Source organism: Magnolia sinica, chromosome 3 (assembly GCF_029962835.1).
Source record: "Magnolia sinica isolate HGM2019 chromosome 3, MsV1, whole genome shotgun sequence".
Classification (NCBI taxonomy): domain Eukaryota; kingdom Viridiplantae; phylum Streptophyta; class Magnoliopsida; order Magnoliales; family Magnoliaceae; genus Magnolia; species Magnolia sinica.
The window spans coordinates 115,013,546-115,029,843 of NC_080575.1; the positions used below are offsets into that span (position 1 = coordinate 115,013,546).

Genomic DNA, 16,298 nt, shown 5'->3' on the forward strand with positions numbered 1-16,298 from the left:
AGAGATTGCTGTTCTGGCAGACTCATTCGATTGCTCCTCGGGCTCTCTCCCAACTTCATTTGTTGGGCTACCCTTATGTATAGGCCCGCCCCCTAAGTCCAATTGGAACAAGATCATTTTCGGATTTGAGAAGTACTTGGCCAGATGGAAATGCCGCTATTTAATATCTTACTCTCATCAAGGCAGCCCTCTCCAACCTCCCAGTGTACGTCATGTCTCTATTCAGATGCCCGGGCTCGGTGCTGTCATCCATGGAAAAGATTAGGCGGGATTTTCTCTAGTACGGCAAGGAGGATAAGAAAATTTTCCACCTTGCCCTTGGTAATGGGGAGACATGAAGATGAAAGAGGTGGTCCTCAACAGCGTGGGTTTTGCCCTTGGTAATGGGGAGAGAATCTGCTTCTGGCTCGATTCCTGGATCAGAAATAAGCCTTTAAAAGATTCATTTCCTAATATATTTCTTTTATCTCCCATCAGAGACATCACGGTGGCAAGCTGTTGCTGCTTATCAGAAAGGAAAGCGGTGTGGAACATTGCCTGCAGACGGAATCTCAACGACTGGGAAATCAGGGAGTTCGTGGAATTGCTGCTGTGTATTCACGCTACTTTTCCCATCCAGTCTGAAGCTGACTCCATAATCTGGAAACCAGAAAAATCCAGCAAGTTCTCTGTCCGATCCCTCTACAATCTGATGCATAACAGCAAGGGAGATATCGCCTGTCAGCATCCTTATCACAGCTGGAAGTACCCAGCACCCCCCCTAAATTCTCTATCTTCGGTTGGCTTGTTAGCAAAAAAGAAGATCCTCACAATAGACAACTTGAAAAAAATGGGGAATGATGCTCTCAAACACCTGCTTGTGTTGCATGCGGGATGAAGAATCGGTAGACCACTTGCTGCTTCACTGCCCCTTCATTTCCTCTATCTGGTCTGATTTTTTCAATCGGTTCAACATCAGCTGGTGTATCCCAAGTACGGTGGACCACCTCTTCGCTTGGCATGGGGTATATATTGGTAAGGTGAAAACAAGGATCTAGAGGATGGTTGTTCTAGCGATATGGTGGTCGGTGTGGGAAGAATGAAATGGAAGATGTTTCAGGGACTTCCAATTCCGCAGAGGCAGTCTCGTCCAGGGCTAAACGTTGTCTAATCGAATGGGCCTGCAAAAATGATATTTTGAAAGACAGCAACCTCCTCTTTATAGGAATTTAGGGGTGTCTGCCTCTGTCTTTCTCCCTTTCCTTTTCTTTTCTTTTTCTTCCCTCGGCAGACTCTCCTGCTGTATCTTTTTTGGGTTTAATACAATATTGTCATCTTTCAAAAAAAAAATAAAAAATCATTTCTAATTTTTAAAATATTCATCCAGCAATCTCAAGCACAACATTACATCACACACCTTCAAAAGATCAAGGCCTAACTGCATTAGATACCAAAACTAAACACACCTGTGGTTACCAAAGGGAAGAAAGCTTGTTTATGGTTAGATCAAGACAATCAAACACTAATGAAAGTGGGCCAGTCAAGGTTTCAAGCTTTCATTTCAACATCTCACAATCATAGCAATAACTAACATGGTTTAATCAAAACCCAGAAGCACAAAGAAGACAACTCCAGTTTTACATGTCATTGGCTCATCTAAATTTCAAGACTCGCTGTATCACTGTTATTTTTCCAATCCTAACTAGCTAGAACATTTCTATCATGCAGAAGAGAGGGATGAACAGCAAACAAAATGAAATTTGAACCCATCAGGTGGTCACCTTACTTTTTGGTATCTTCTGCCTCGTACTCTTCATCATAGTCATCGTCATCGTCATCCTCCTCGTCCTCTTCTGTATCATACAAGCTGCTCCTGGATAGCTTACTTAGATCGCCCTTCCAATCGTCATTGGTAACAAATTCCAGCCCATATTTTGTGCCCCGGTGTTTAACCAGAAGCCAACGCAATAACCGGTCTTCCTTGTTCAGATAATGCAGCTCCTTGTTGAAGTTGGGCGTAACCATCATCGTCATCTGCATAAGTAGACCCTGCACATGTCACAACGTATAGATGCATTGATCAAGGACTCGGAAGTTCAGGAAAAAATAAATGTTTCCACTTGTGGCTAGAAACGTAACACCTACAGAATATATATTCACCCAATGTTGTCAAAATCGTTATCGAATTGCAAATCGTAATAGGGGTTGAATTGTATCAAATCACAAGATTTTTTTTAAATATAATTTTCTTTAAAATTGAATAAATAAATAAATAAATGAAACATATGAGTAAATCAGAAAAAAAAATTTGAAACTCCACAATCATCCTTTTACTATCAATATGCACCAAGCAAAACCACATCATTATAGTGTTAAAGGATTCTTATCTTTCCTTTATATTCATTTTTCTTTTTCTTTTTTGTCTTTCAAGAAATTTCTTTTAAAAAAACATAGAAGGATCCTTGATAATTTAAGTTCTTGTTACCTTTCTTGAATGTAGAATCACATTGGAAAAGCAGCATTTGATATTGCAGAATGACGAAAAAAGATATTTTGATTTCTAAACATCATTCCACAATACATATAGCTCAACATGATCAAAACCATCCATAAAAAACATTCTGGAAAAGTTATACATCAATTTGGTGTTTTGACCAGTTAAGAAGTAAGAAACCATAAGAAAAGCTCCATGATTGAATGTTGAAGAGAATATATATCATTTAATCTCTTATAAAGAACAAATAAAATAATTTACTTTTTCTAAATGATTCTTAAAGCCCCCACCAAAATTTAAAAACATGAAATGAAAGCCAACTGAAGCTTAAAATAGAAGAGAACAAGTATAATTTGAATTGTAAATCACAGGATTCAAATCATAGAATTGTGAATCATATAAAAAGGGATTCAAGGTGGGATTCAAATTGTTTTGCTTAAGATCTGACTCAAATCGTATATTGTAAATCATAAATCATAGGAATTTGACAACACTATGTTCACCTTTGTAACTTGGGTACAGGCATGTTGGTTTTGGACTTTGCAATCCAGATAGCAGCGTGCCCATACTCCACACACGTAACATTCTATAATATATTATGACATAGAGGGATGCTGATTGCAGATAAATAAAGAGACCCAAACTGTAATACAAGTTGCCTTGGGAACACTGATGTAACTCCAGACGTTCACCTGGCCTGATCCAAAATAGCCTGTGTGAATGTGGACAGCTGGCCAGATTTTCTTTTAACTCTGTTTTCCCTCAACTTGAGCAGTTATTAAAGCCTGGGCGGTGTGAATTTTGGGAAATCACCCATCCATGGTGGAGTTTGCTGGATGAGTTTGCAGATTTTACATGCCTGCCATGTGCCCCTATGGAATTTTGTGTGCAATTAGAATTCCTCTAAAATAAAGTGCCCAAGCACCACTGTAACATACACCATGATAAAAATCGCATCCTGCTAACATAGAAAATAGAAACATATTTGGAGCATCATCATCATCATCACCGTCTTAAGTTCCCAGCAATTTGGGGTTGGCTTTTAAATGGATGATTGGCAGAAGTTTTACAATTGGCCTGCAAGCCATTGACCTTCCCCTTTTACCCGAGCTCTTGGAAGCGGTCATGGCAGGGATCTGCATTAACACCACGTGCCAGAACGGTCCCACCCAACATCAACCTCCAGCCCACTATTGCGTTCATGCCCCAAAAAGGTAAGCAAGTGAAAGCAGGGTTATGGAGGGGCAGTTGCCAGGCAAACCATCAAGCATGAAGGCGCACAAATGTACCACTACCAGACCAAAAGTGGAAAAGGAATCTCAAGTAGTTCGCTGCAGGGAATAGAAGGGAGCCCACTGATACATGTTGACCAAACATCATTCACATGCCAAAAATTAAAAGTATGACTCACATAAAAACAATATTCAGATTTCTTTTTCTATGAATGGGTATCTCAAACAAGGTTTGAAATATCGTCCAATACTGGTATGTATTGCCCAATATGTGCCAGTATTGTCCATCAAAGATATGGCCATATCAGCCCGTATCAGCGTGATATAGCCAGATCAGGAGACCTATGGGGCCATATGACACTGAATCAGTGGTAAACAATTTGAGAAAACCAACTTGCAAACCATGATCTCGAACGAGACAAGTTGTTCACATGGTGTACTTTTCTAGAAATAAAGCCCATTTGTAACGTTAGCAGATATGATACCGAGCAATTTGGATTTACAAAACCAAGTTAATACAGCGGGTGGAAAATAGTCACAATCTGCTACTCGAGTACACTCTCATCTCCAAGCAAGTCGTTCCCTCATCTTAGACATAACTTTCCAAGATGCATTTATAATCATGTTTGAACCTTACCAGAAAATCAGATGGATTTTTCTTGTGTTGCTCAGCATGGTTTACTGATTTGCTGAACTAATAAGAGGAAAAGCAATCTTAAAAGCAAAGAAAGAGTTTCACACAAAAGCCCGTCCTTCAAAAATCAATTCCAGTTGTATACTTCTGTTGCAACTCCTTATTTCCATATAAACTCATCTAAATTTCTTTCCTTCTTATTATGGGGTAACCTGGACATTCTTCAAACTTTGTATTTATCAAGCGACTGAATCTAGTCATATGGTTAGAAGTAAACAACACGTTCCCTTGAGAGCATCTGTCCAACTCAAAATATGACTGAATTGAAACTTACAATTAACCAGCTGGAAAAATAAAAAATAAAAATAAAAATCCCATGTCTGTCTGGAGAGGAATCCAACTCCTAATATCATACTAAAAGAATTTAATGCACCTTCTTGTTTATAACCTCCCATGCTCATCTCAACTTCTAAGATAACCAATCACACCAACCTTTTTCAGTAATGATATCTCATCAGCAGTGAGGTCTGCATTTTTCCTTTTCCTTTTCTTTTTCTTTTAAATATTCAAATATAGTCCCATCCAAAAGTCTATTTTGAAAACTCAGCAGCACTTTAAAAGTTCTGTTCAACAGAGATGGAACATATATGAAGTCTGCAATTGAAGGTTAAACGTTCTTTAACACACATTCTTCTTTTTTGATGCGGTAGAGCCTCCAGGAGTTGCAAAAGAAATTACAATAAGCCCTGAATTTAGTAGTTAGATACAGTGAGAATTTCCTAAGATGGAAAGCTTTGGCAATGCTGTATGACAACAACATTCCATCTACCATTTTCTAAAATTTGCTTCCTAAAAGTAGCTGTGGTGTGATCTATTAATTCTGCAAAACATATCATTCCGAATTCCAGAAAATTTTAACACCAATGAGCATGCTGAAAAAAAAAAATGCAACTCATCAATTCCTAACCAAACAGTGACAAATCAGACTCATAGAGAAAAGAAAAGGCACTTAATGTAGGTATTGTAGAATGAATTTTCCTTTAAAAAAAAAAAACCAGCAAACACTATATTCTATGCTAATGTCCTTCTATAACTGAGAAGATATACATAATGTCGTGACGGAGGCCTAGATAGACCAAATCAATCCACCAAAGCTATCAACTACTCAAAAATTCAGCAGCTGTTAGTGGACATGATCCAAAAAATGTACATCACCCATCCCACAGCTTCACAAATTTGCAGAAACCAAGTCTATCAAACAAAAATTGCACAAATCGAATTGTCGTCGTCATCAGCCTTATCCCATTTAATTGCGTCGGCTACATGAATCCTGTTACGATATCATATTGTCCGAATTCATTATGAGAGTTATGGCATAAGTCTGACGCTGGCCGCCAACCTGACGCAACCCTCCTTTATCCAGGCTGGGGACCGGCAATGAGAGCACAAAACTCCCATCGGCGCAATGTAATAGACTATTACATAGGTTGATTACAATTGAGTGCTACCTACTAGTCTATTACATAGGTTGATTACAAGTGCTATCGAATAGTCTCTTACATAGCACAAATCCAATGTGAATATGAATCAAGATGTAAAAAAGACCCTTTGATTTCCAAGAGACTCTTGGCAAAGCAGAGGGAACACTCAACTTCCTTTGTTTTTTTGAACAGAAGTGCTCAACTTCATATTCAGCATAGAACTGCTAAATCCCACAGTAAGACTCTAGTTCCGGTCAATCGTGCTTTTCAGCTGTCATCGCCACTGCTTTGGCTTACCCACTATCTCAATGGGTGAATTTGATGAAGTGAGTTGTTTAGCGAGGGGCTTTTCTTTGGAATGTTGAGTTGAAGCGTTGACGTTCCATGCCTAGTTCCACAACGAAACTAATAGCAAATCCCATCCTTAGCTAAACTGGCAGCCCATCCAGGGTGGTGGGCCAATTGAAGAAGTTGAGCTTGTGCCCAAGGCCACCTATTATAAACTCTCGTTTGAGGCACATTATGTGACATGGGGGGTTTGATGATTCAAGAGTCAAGACGGCCACCTTTCAAAAAAAGATCATTCAAGACAGTCAAGCTCCCACTACTTCCATTAAGAGTCCATGCAGCCGTGCCTGCTCGGATTGCTGTCTTCGGAATCGACAACCTTCACTAACAACCCTCACTTGTTGTGGAAACCTAGTCTAAAGCTGTCTATTCACTTGACTGACTTGATTATGAGGAAACTACTCACGAGGCCCCTGGCCAGTATGACCACCGGACTAGATCATTTATACTTGGCAATCTAAGCATAATGTATTTATCTTCTCTAGTGTGAGGATGCTCATCACTTTGTGTAACATCTTCTGAAAGCCACAACCGTTGGTGGATTCCCTACGAAGTCTCACCACATGTACCAGGATGCAAATATGGTCTGGAGGTCTTGTCTTATACAGCTGAGCCACCGCTTGAGCTACCATTGACTATCTTTATTAATTTGGGCAGACAACCTGGTAGGTTGTGATTTTCCAAGCAATAATTAAACCCTCCCTTGCTTACCTATATAAAGAGGGGACCTCATTCTTTTAGAATGCTAGCAACATACAAGGAAGAGAGAGGATTTTTTAAGGGAACAAACTTGAAGCTTTGTTATAGTTTGTTAGTCTCTGCCTCGTGTCTTCTGATTTTGTTTTTAGTCTGATTGGTTGGCTTTGGCCTTGCTCCCAACAACACATTCCATTTTCTTCTTTCCTGTAACTTTCAGCTCACCTAGAGAGGGCTTTCATCCTTGTGGCAGACAAGATTGCTCAAAGGAAACCACCCCCCCCCCCCCCCCCCCCCCTGTAGTTCATGCAGTAGCAATTTTAAATTTTAACTTGAGCCACTTCTTTCCAAATGTCATAAAAGTAATTTCCATCTTTCTCATATGTAGGATGGTAACATTCGAATCTTTTCTTTTGACTACAAAGTAATGGTAAGGAAAGTGGTTATTGCCTTTTGTTGGACAAGTGTGGCTAATACAATTCTTGCCCTCCTTGATCATCTCCATCATTGCCAACACCATTTACCGGGCACTTGCTTTATGTGCAAGACCTAGAGGCATTCGTACATCAATTATTTCTTCATTCCATGGCATCACGCTTCAATTAGCACAAATTCTTCAAGCTTCAATGTTCTCCGGGTGATGCACAATCTGTTGCCAACCATTTTAAAAAGTTATCCAACACCAGGGCAAAGTGTTTTTCTTTTTTTCTTTTTTTCTTTTATTTTTTTAAAATTTTTTTTATAATAATCCCATTTACCATTTGAAGCAGAGGTGTAACCTCATGCAAATGTACATGTAGGAAAGTGATCAAGTTCCTCAGTGCAGAAAGAAACAATCAACAGCAGGATTGTTGTTGATAGAGGCAAATTATCGAGCAAACAACAATGGCGGCAGCATAAGGATTAGTGCAGCTGTTCAGAGAAGTTTTCAAAGATGCAAACTACCCAATGAAGATCCACTATGTAATTAGGATAAGCTTCACTAAGCAACAATTCCACTTTTCACTGCAGGGACGACCACATCGAAGTGCACCATCACTACATACAAGAATAGGTGTAAGTGGAGATATTGACCTTGTGCAGACATCTACAGATGAGCAGCTCGCCAGCATATTTATGGAAGTACTCCCTACTTCAGAGTTTATCAAGTTATGATAGGACGTTAAAATATGTGATAGAGCTGGTATTGTGGGGTGTTCAAATGCAATACTGACATGCATGAAGTGTCCCCATGCAAGTGTGCATGGACATCTCATACATAAGGTGGTTGGGTTCGAAGCATGATGTGTAAAATCATGAATGCATATGTTTATCATTTATGTGTAATCTTATATATGACCGCCCAAGTCTATAAATGCATGGATCATGTTTGTTAATGCAGTAATAAAAAAGAAAGGAAAAAAAATTGAGCTCTCTTTCCTGCCTTCGGTTAATGATAATTCAAGTCTCCTTGATCACTACATAAATCTCTTCTAACACTGATTGATAAAGGGAAACAATAATTTAGATTTTGACCACTCTACATTTGGGGCTTGTTTGGACTTTGGATTAATTGAAAGCATGGGAAAGGAAATAGTGTTTCTTGGGAAACCTATTTCCAGGAAACTGTAGGAAATGAAACATTACTTCCCCCATTCTGGTTTTCAACAGAAGTTTTATAGAAATTTTGGGACATGCTTCCAAATTTGTTGTTTGGCAAAACAAAATTTTCTTGGAAAAACTTCTCTAGCAGTTACTGGCATGTGCCAGATTAGCACATTGTCGCACATGTGGGGTCACTTGAAGGTGGACAGTGGCACATGGAATATGTGAAGCACATGAAGCTAGATGGTGGCACATGTTGCACAAGTGATAAATCGGCATATTTGACGCCTATGGGTGCTTGAAGCTAAATGGTGTGCACATTGGCAAATGTGGGACACTTTACAAATGTGAGGTGAAAGTGAAGATGAAGAGTGGCACGTGGGGTGCAAGCGAAGATGGACCGTGACTAATGTTGCATATTTGCACATGTGGAGCATTAGCCCATGTGAAACACGTTGGGGAATGAAGATGGATGGTGGCACATGTTGGTTTTACTTGTGATAAGCCCATTTTCCTTTCATCATGGGAAAATGGCTTTCTAAAGGGGGAAGGTGGGAAAACATATTTGTTGATTTTCTCACAAAATGAGGAAGTAGAAAACAACATTTGCCATAAAGAAAGGTTTCACAAACAGCGGAAAGTTAGTCTCTATGGGATATGATGTTTCCTTTCCTTTCCTTTTCATGAATTCGAACAGGCCTGTAGGACATGTTTGACAAAATCAAAGGCTCCACTATAAGCTGAGCCTATGCTTCCAAACATAAAATCACATTGACTAACTTAAAGCAACATCCCAATTCCAAATTCAGAAGATCACAAAAACAATTCAGCTGATCAGATTATGGCAACAAGAGAACAATTAAAACAAACAGCTCCAAAAATCATTACTTCATCAAATTCCACAATATAATCTACAATTGAAAGAAAACAACTCAAACAAAACCAAGCAAAGAGACACAAAATTTGTCATATAATGTACGCATTGAAAAACATTGAGGAAGAGAAAGATATAAAGAAAGAGAGATGACAGACCTGATAGTATCTACCATCAAGCTTCTTGATACCATAACCCAAGTAAATCTTTCCAAAAGATTTGACATCTGTGAGAACACCGTTCCTTCGATAGACATGCTTTCCGACACGAGCAACCAAATCAATAAGGGCCACCTTATCTACATGGGGCTTCAACAAAAGCATGCAGTCGTACAGAGGCATTTTCTTTCCCTTATCCCCCTCCCTCTAACAGATCTGCTCAACTCCACCAAGAAATGAGCAAGAATACAAGCTTTTGCTAATCGGCTCTTAGAGAAAACCTAAATAAGAAACGGGCTTTGGTCAGATTGGGGGCTGGGTTGGGAATTGGAATGGTATGGCCAGACTAAGTACATGAAGTTATGGGCCGAGTTTGGGCTGAGCCTAGAGGCATGACGGTTAAATTCATGACTGCCTTTTTAGGCCCGATAACTAATAGGGGTGGACATGGTATGCTAGACCCGACTTCTTTGGCACAGTCCAATCCCTTAGGCCATGGGCTGAGCTGGGCATGGCTTCCAGTCAAATGTTTTAAAACCAGGACCAGAGGCCCGCCCATTTTTGTCAACAGTCCTGTCCAAACTGGTCCAGAAGCCGGCCCAGCCAGGTCAACCCGTGACATCATAATAAAATTCAATGCGTAATATATACTATCGGCCGATATTATCGGCATCGATGGCGAGCGATACAAAACCCCTTAAGAAATACAAAAAATTCGAAGAATTCTGTGTATCGTGCGATATTTTGCAAAATATCGTGAGATATCGTACGATATCGACGGATATTATCACTTCTACCATTTATATAGGGAATTTTAACGTTTTCTTCACGATTAAAGGGCCGTGAATGTTGAAAAATCAGAAAAAAAAAAATAAAATCGGGACAACCCCAGAAAATTAAAAAATATATGAAAAAGAAGGAGAAAAAAAATTCAAGAGAGTGTATTTCGGTACCTGTAGAAGTGATTGCCTAATCAGAAGTTGCATTTGGTAGGCCAAGTGGTGAGCCATTCATAGGTAAGTGTGAAAAAATCTTCCATTACCTTTGATTTTGGAGTGTATTCTAGGGAGAGATATTTTCGGTTTTAGGGTTCCAGGCAGGCAGGAAGAAATCCTCTCTGGTTAAAAAATGAAAAGGCTTCGATGCCTTTTTACGTTAACAAATTGGTGGTCGGTGCTCTATGGGCCCCACCATGATGTATGTGTTTCATCCATGTCGTACACCCATTCTTCCAGATCATTTTCTGGTATTAGCCCAAAAATTAGGTCGACCCAAATCTCAAGTGGACCGCACAGTGTTGATTGAACACTCACCATTAAAAACTTCCTGGGCCCATAAAAGTTTTGGTCAAGCCGATATATATATTTTCCCTTCATCCAAGTCTATATGACCTAATCAACAGGTTAGATGTCAAATAATTATTACAGTGGGCCCTAGAAGGTTTTTAATGGTGGACATTCAATCAATACTGTTTTCCTATGGTGTGGTCAACCTGAGATTTAGATCTACCTAATTTTTCGAATCAAGCATGAAAATTATCTTTTAAAATGGATGGACAGCATGGATAAAACATATACATCATGGTGGGGTCCACATAGCACCGAGCACTAGCCACCTAGTTGGTGGCAGCGTAACTAGCCAAACCGCATCCCCTTTTTACGGACGCAGATTAGCTATGACAGGTTTTGAGTAGCGAGACTGGCTACTGAAGTGACGCACCAAGTTATGTGGGCCCCACCATGATTTATTTGTTGTATCCACACCGTCCATACATTTAGAGAGATCATTTTAAGGCATGATACAAAGAACTATTAAGATAAAAACCTCCAGTGGACCCCACCACAGAAAACAGTGGGTAGAGTGACGCCTACCATTAAAGACTTCTAAGGGCTACAAAAGTTTTCGATTAAGATGATATTTGTTTTTTCCCTTATTTCATGCCTGTGTTAACTTATGAAAAGGTTGGATCTCAAATAAACATCATGGTGGACCTTAGGAAGGTTTCAACGATGGGCATCACTCTCACCACTGTTTTCTATGGTGGGGTTCACTACTGCTCTGGATCTGCCTCATTCTTTTTCTCGTGCCCTAAAATGATCTCTCCAAATGGATGATCGGTGTGGATACAACACATACATCATGGTGGGGCCCACAAAACTTAGTGACCTCACTTTAGTAAACAGTCTCGGCACTCAACCTGTCAGTAGCTAATCCGCGTCCTTTTTATCGTGCAAGTAGATTGGTCGCCGGAGATAGACAGTTTTATAGGGGCTCTGTAGGGTCGCCATGGTGTGTGTGTTTCATCCACACCGTCTATCCATTTTGATAGGTTATTTTAGGGCATGAGCCCAAAAAAGAGTCGGATCTAAGGCTCAAGTGGACCACCTCACAGGAAGCCACGATGACAATGATGCCTACCGTTGAAACTTTCTTAGAGCCCACCGTGATGTTTATTTTCCATCCAATGCGTTCATAAGTTCAATCCTCACTTCTTCCTATGGTGTGGTCCACTTGAGCCTTAGATATCCCTACTTTCTTAGCTCATGATCTAAATTCATCTGTTAAAATGAATGGACGGCGTGGATAAAACACATACATCACAGTGGGCCCCACAAACTCCTGACAAACCGTCCATCTCTAACTATGTATCCACGCTCTGGAACCCTAGATGTGAGGAAGCAGATCGCATATTTGTCTTTGGATTTGGGAAAGCTGCATATGTGGTCCACATGAGATTTCAATCCGCCTCATATTTTGTATTATGGTCTAAAACTATTTGTGGATAAAATGTATATATTATGGCCCTTAGATTTGGATCTAATAGCTACTGCCAATCTGTATCCCGCTAGGACCTTGTTAGAGACGGATGATCATATGGGGTTCATGGTGGGGCTCATATTGATGTTTATGAGAAATCCACTGTGTCCTTCTATTTTTTCAGAGCATATTAGGGCATGAGACCAAAAATCAGGTAGATCTTAAGATCAAGTGGGCCGCACGACATGAAACATTGATGATTAAACGTCCATCATGCCCCAAAAATCAGTCGGTCACATCATTGATGGGTATGTTTACAATTTATACTTTAAAAAAAAAAAAAAAAACTTTTGAATGAATTAATTATGTTTTCATACATGTTTAATATATTTATTAATGTTATGTATTCAATATGAATATAATTGCATTAGTTTAGTTAGCCAGCACATAACTTAAGGATCCTTTACAAAGGAAACCTATCATGTGCACTTCTTTTTTAGGATTTTATAATTTAAAAGTGTGTATTAAGATATTTTTTTTAATAATCCTTGAAGTTTCATTAAAAAATTCAACAAATTTTTCAATGTTTCCCATGTTTCCCAAAAAAAGTGCGATAAATTATGCAATACAAACGACATATCCCGTGTGATAACTGATACGTATCTGCATCCCAAGGGTGCGATACATGGTGCAATACCGATATTTTGAACATTGGTTATAAATAGTTTTCACTATGTAGCATAGCTTAGCCTTAACACTATGTAGCTAATAAAAATAGCTTAAGTCGCGTGTAGCCTATGCCACATGATGATTTTACATACGTTATATACTATATAAACATGATATACGCTATGTAACTCACATTACAAGTTATTTTTCATTATAACATTAAAATGAATAAGCTAGATCCACAACTCAAATGGACCACATCATAGGGAACAACGGAGATGAGTTGTGTTTGGCCAACATGTTGTCTATCTGTCACCAAATCTGTTATCAGGTGTAACTCACCCCGACGAAGAGAAGATGCAAAACTCAGTTGGGCCACGCACAAGTTGTCGTGTATAAAGTGATGGTTCATCTCTACTTTTTTAAGTTGTGGTGTATCATTTGACATACACAAAATATAGATCAATCCATTCCATCTAAATTATGGGACCCATGTGCCCAAAGAACACACCAAAAATCACACTATAAATTGATCATAAGAACCATCCCAAACGTGGGAATCAAATGACTATTGTGTGTACAAGTGGATGAAACACCACAATTTGAAAATGGGTGATGAGCCATCACCTTAGTATAGCCTCTTTTGTTACTCTCTTTGTTGTATAGTAAGCATGGTGTGTCGTAAAGGCCATTACGTAAAGGTAACGGTGGCAACTGTTACATGTTACGGGGTTGTAATGGCCGTAACAGCCGTTATAAAAAAAAAAGACCCGTAATTGCCATTAACGGCATGTTACGTCTCCTATAAAGGCCATAATAGCCCTGTGATGGTCTATTACGGGATATATATAAGTTTTTCATACTTTTTAATCAAAATTACGGGGCAGATACAGGTTTTTTGGTAGGTTTTTCAATAAAAAAATAAAATAAAAAAGAGAGACCGTAATGGTCGTTACGGGGCTGTAACAGCTGTTATGCCCTGTATCGTAAAGGTAATGGTGGTGGCCGTTACGGCCACCATTACCATTACGGAACACCTTGATAGTAAGTTGTTATATATGCATTGCTAGTCATTGAAATAACTTAATTTGAATGAAGTTTTTTATTCTGAACAAAATACATGTACACATGAGAATGTATAGCCATTTTCTTCAATCCATTTTTTTGAGCTAAACCCGCACTGAACCTGAACTTTTCACTTCACATTTTTTGGCATAACTACATCTTTGACAGAAATTTTGACAGTTTTCATTAGAATTGTAGTGAATTAAACATGCACTTTTTTCACATGTCGTTTTGCTAACAATGTTTTAATGCAAGCATGTTGGATTGGAATGGTTTGCATGAACCTGACCCTGTCAGGCGGTCTAACAGTTGGATTGGAAAACTGCTTAGTTGGACCAGTGGGGATGCAACTGGGGTTTGGGTTTAGCTGGATTGAACCAACCTGAGTTTGGGCATGGTTGTAAGGGTCCTTGAGTTAAGTTAGGGTTGGAAAGCTGATTGGTTTTAAGTTAAGCAATTAGGTTGGGAATAATCACATGTATTTGGGTCAATTTGAGTTGGGTTGGACGAATTCAGGCTAGAATTTGAATTATCGGTATTGCTACAAGTTTTGCTGGCTGGGGATACAAAAATAATATCAATATCGTTGATAATTAGAAATGCGGGGAAATATTGGGGAAAAGGTGGAATTTTTCAGTGAAACTTCAAGAGATGCTAAAAAACACATATTTGCATACTAAGGAATTAAAAATTTACAAAAAGAATGCATAGATAATAAGTTTCCATTTAATGGAGGCCTAAAAGCGTGTGTTGTTATAAGAAACCAGTCCAACCATCCCATCTATCCATCTATCCATCTAACCATCCATCCAACCTTCCATCCAAACACCCATTGATATTTCAGAATATCGACAACACACGATATTTCATTGAGAAATCATCAACAATTGAAATGGAAACGAAAAACTATAGTCTCGATATTGTGATGTTGTGATTAACGATGATATAACAATATGATCGATATTATCGTCGACAATTTGAATGCTTGTTACAACCATGTGGCCATTAAAAAAATTGAAATGATTTTTTTTTTTTTTTTAATAAACAGATCTTTGGCAATATCGATATATTGCTGTCGATATTATCAAAATATCATCAATACATTGGCGATACAAGTGACACCTGGACTTTACACAGTAAAAAATCTTGGCAATACAAGGGGCACCTAGAATTTACACAGTTGAAAATATTGGCAATACATTGGCGATATCAATACATTGACGATACTAAGAGATAAATTGCCAGTACCTAGAATTTCAAGACTACCAGCGTTATCAATATCATTGCCAGTGTCATTGGTATCGCCCAGCTGGAGATACGGATAATAATAGGGATATTTCAATAATATTGGGGATACTCCGAACAATGATTCAGGCTGGACACCTCGGGTTGGAATTAGGGTCAGGTCAGGTTGCGGCTTGGGTCCTCAGATTGAGTTCATGTTGACCCTCCGCCCTAGTTTCAACAATTCAAACATTTTATACAATGGAACCTATGGTAGATAAAGGATACCCGAAAAAAAAATTAAAAAAAATCGATTGGACTAGTTGAAATTAACCCTATCACTTGAATCTTTTTTTTTCCATAAAGAGCTGGCTAGGGTCAGTTAGAGGTTGGCCCTAGTCCGACCCAGCTCACTGCCACCCCTAGTCTCTACTTGCTATCTTGGACATGCTTTCCACCCGGCTCCTTTGCCAGTAGGGGTGTCACAGACCGAGTTAAGGCCGTACCAAGCTCTGTCCGAGCTCGAGCCTGAGCCCGGGTGTTTCTTAGATCGGAAAGAAGGGAGAGAGGCGGACCTGTTTATAAGGCGACAATGGCGCTCGATTAGGAGTCGATCCTTGCAAAAATCCGACGATTTGGCCGGAGACGATGATTAGAGAGAGAGAGAGAGAGAGAGAGAGAGAGAGGGGGGGGGGGGGGAGGGCAGGGTGGGTGACGCGGATTAGCTATTGACAGGTTGAGTAGCGAGACTCGCTACCGAAGTGGCATCACCAAGTTATGTGGGCCCCACTATGATGTATGTGTTATATCCACACCGTCCATCCATTTTGAGATATCATTTCAAGGTATGAACAAGAGAATGAGGCAGATAAATATCTGTAGTCGAACCCACCACAGAAAACAGTGGGAAGAGTAATTCCCACCGTTGAAACTATCCTAAGGCCCACCACGATGTTTATTTGAAATCCGACCTGTTCAAAAGTTAAAAAAGACATGAAAGAAGGGAAAACACAAATATCAGCTTAATCGAAAATTTTTTGTGGCCTTTAAAAGTTTTTAATGGTGGGTGTCACTATCCCCACTGTTTTCTGTGCTGGGGTCCA

At 39.3% G+C, this 16,298-nt stretch overlaps 1 protein-coding gene across 1 annotated transcript; it reads right to left on the reverse strand.

The window, feature by feature from the left end:
• Positions 1-1,511: 1,511 nt before the first annotated feature.
• Positions 1,512-15,881, reverse strand: LOC131240849 (uncharacterized). The gene is made up of 3 exons (XM_058239349.1): positions 15,771-15,881; positions 9,481-9,761; positions 1,512-2,028 (listed from the first exon to the last, which is right to left on the reverse strand). The coding sequence occupies exons 2-3, from the start codon at positions 9,661-9,663 to the stop codon at positions 1,762-1,764; spliced, it is 450 nt and encodes a 149-aa protein (XP_058095332.1). The 5' UTR covers positions 9,664-9,761; positions 15,771-15,881; the 3' UTR covers positions 1,512-1,761.
• Positions 15,882-16,298: the final 417 nt, after the last annotated feature.

Bases quoted from the DNA above. Each gene is read 5' to 3' on its own strand.
- LOC131240849 (XM_058239349.1), bottom strand. From the start codon at position 9,663: ATGCCTCTGTACGACTGCATGCTTTTGTTGAAGCCCCATGTAGATAAG. The intron at 2,029-9,480 runs GTCTGTCATCTC...TGACATGTGCAG, and splicing joins TTGATGGTAGATACTATCAG to GGTCTACTTATGCAGATGAC.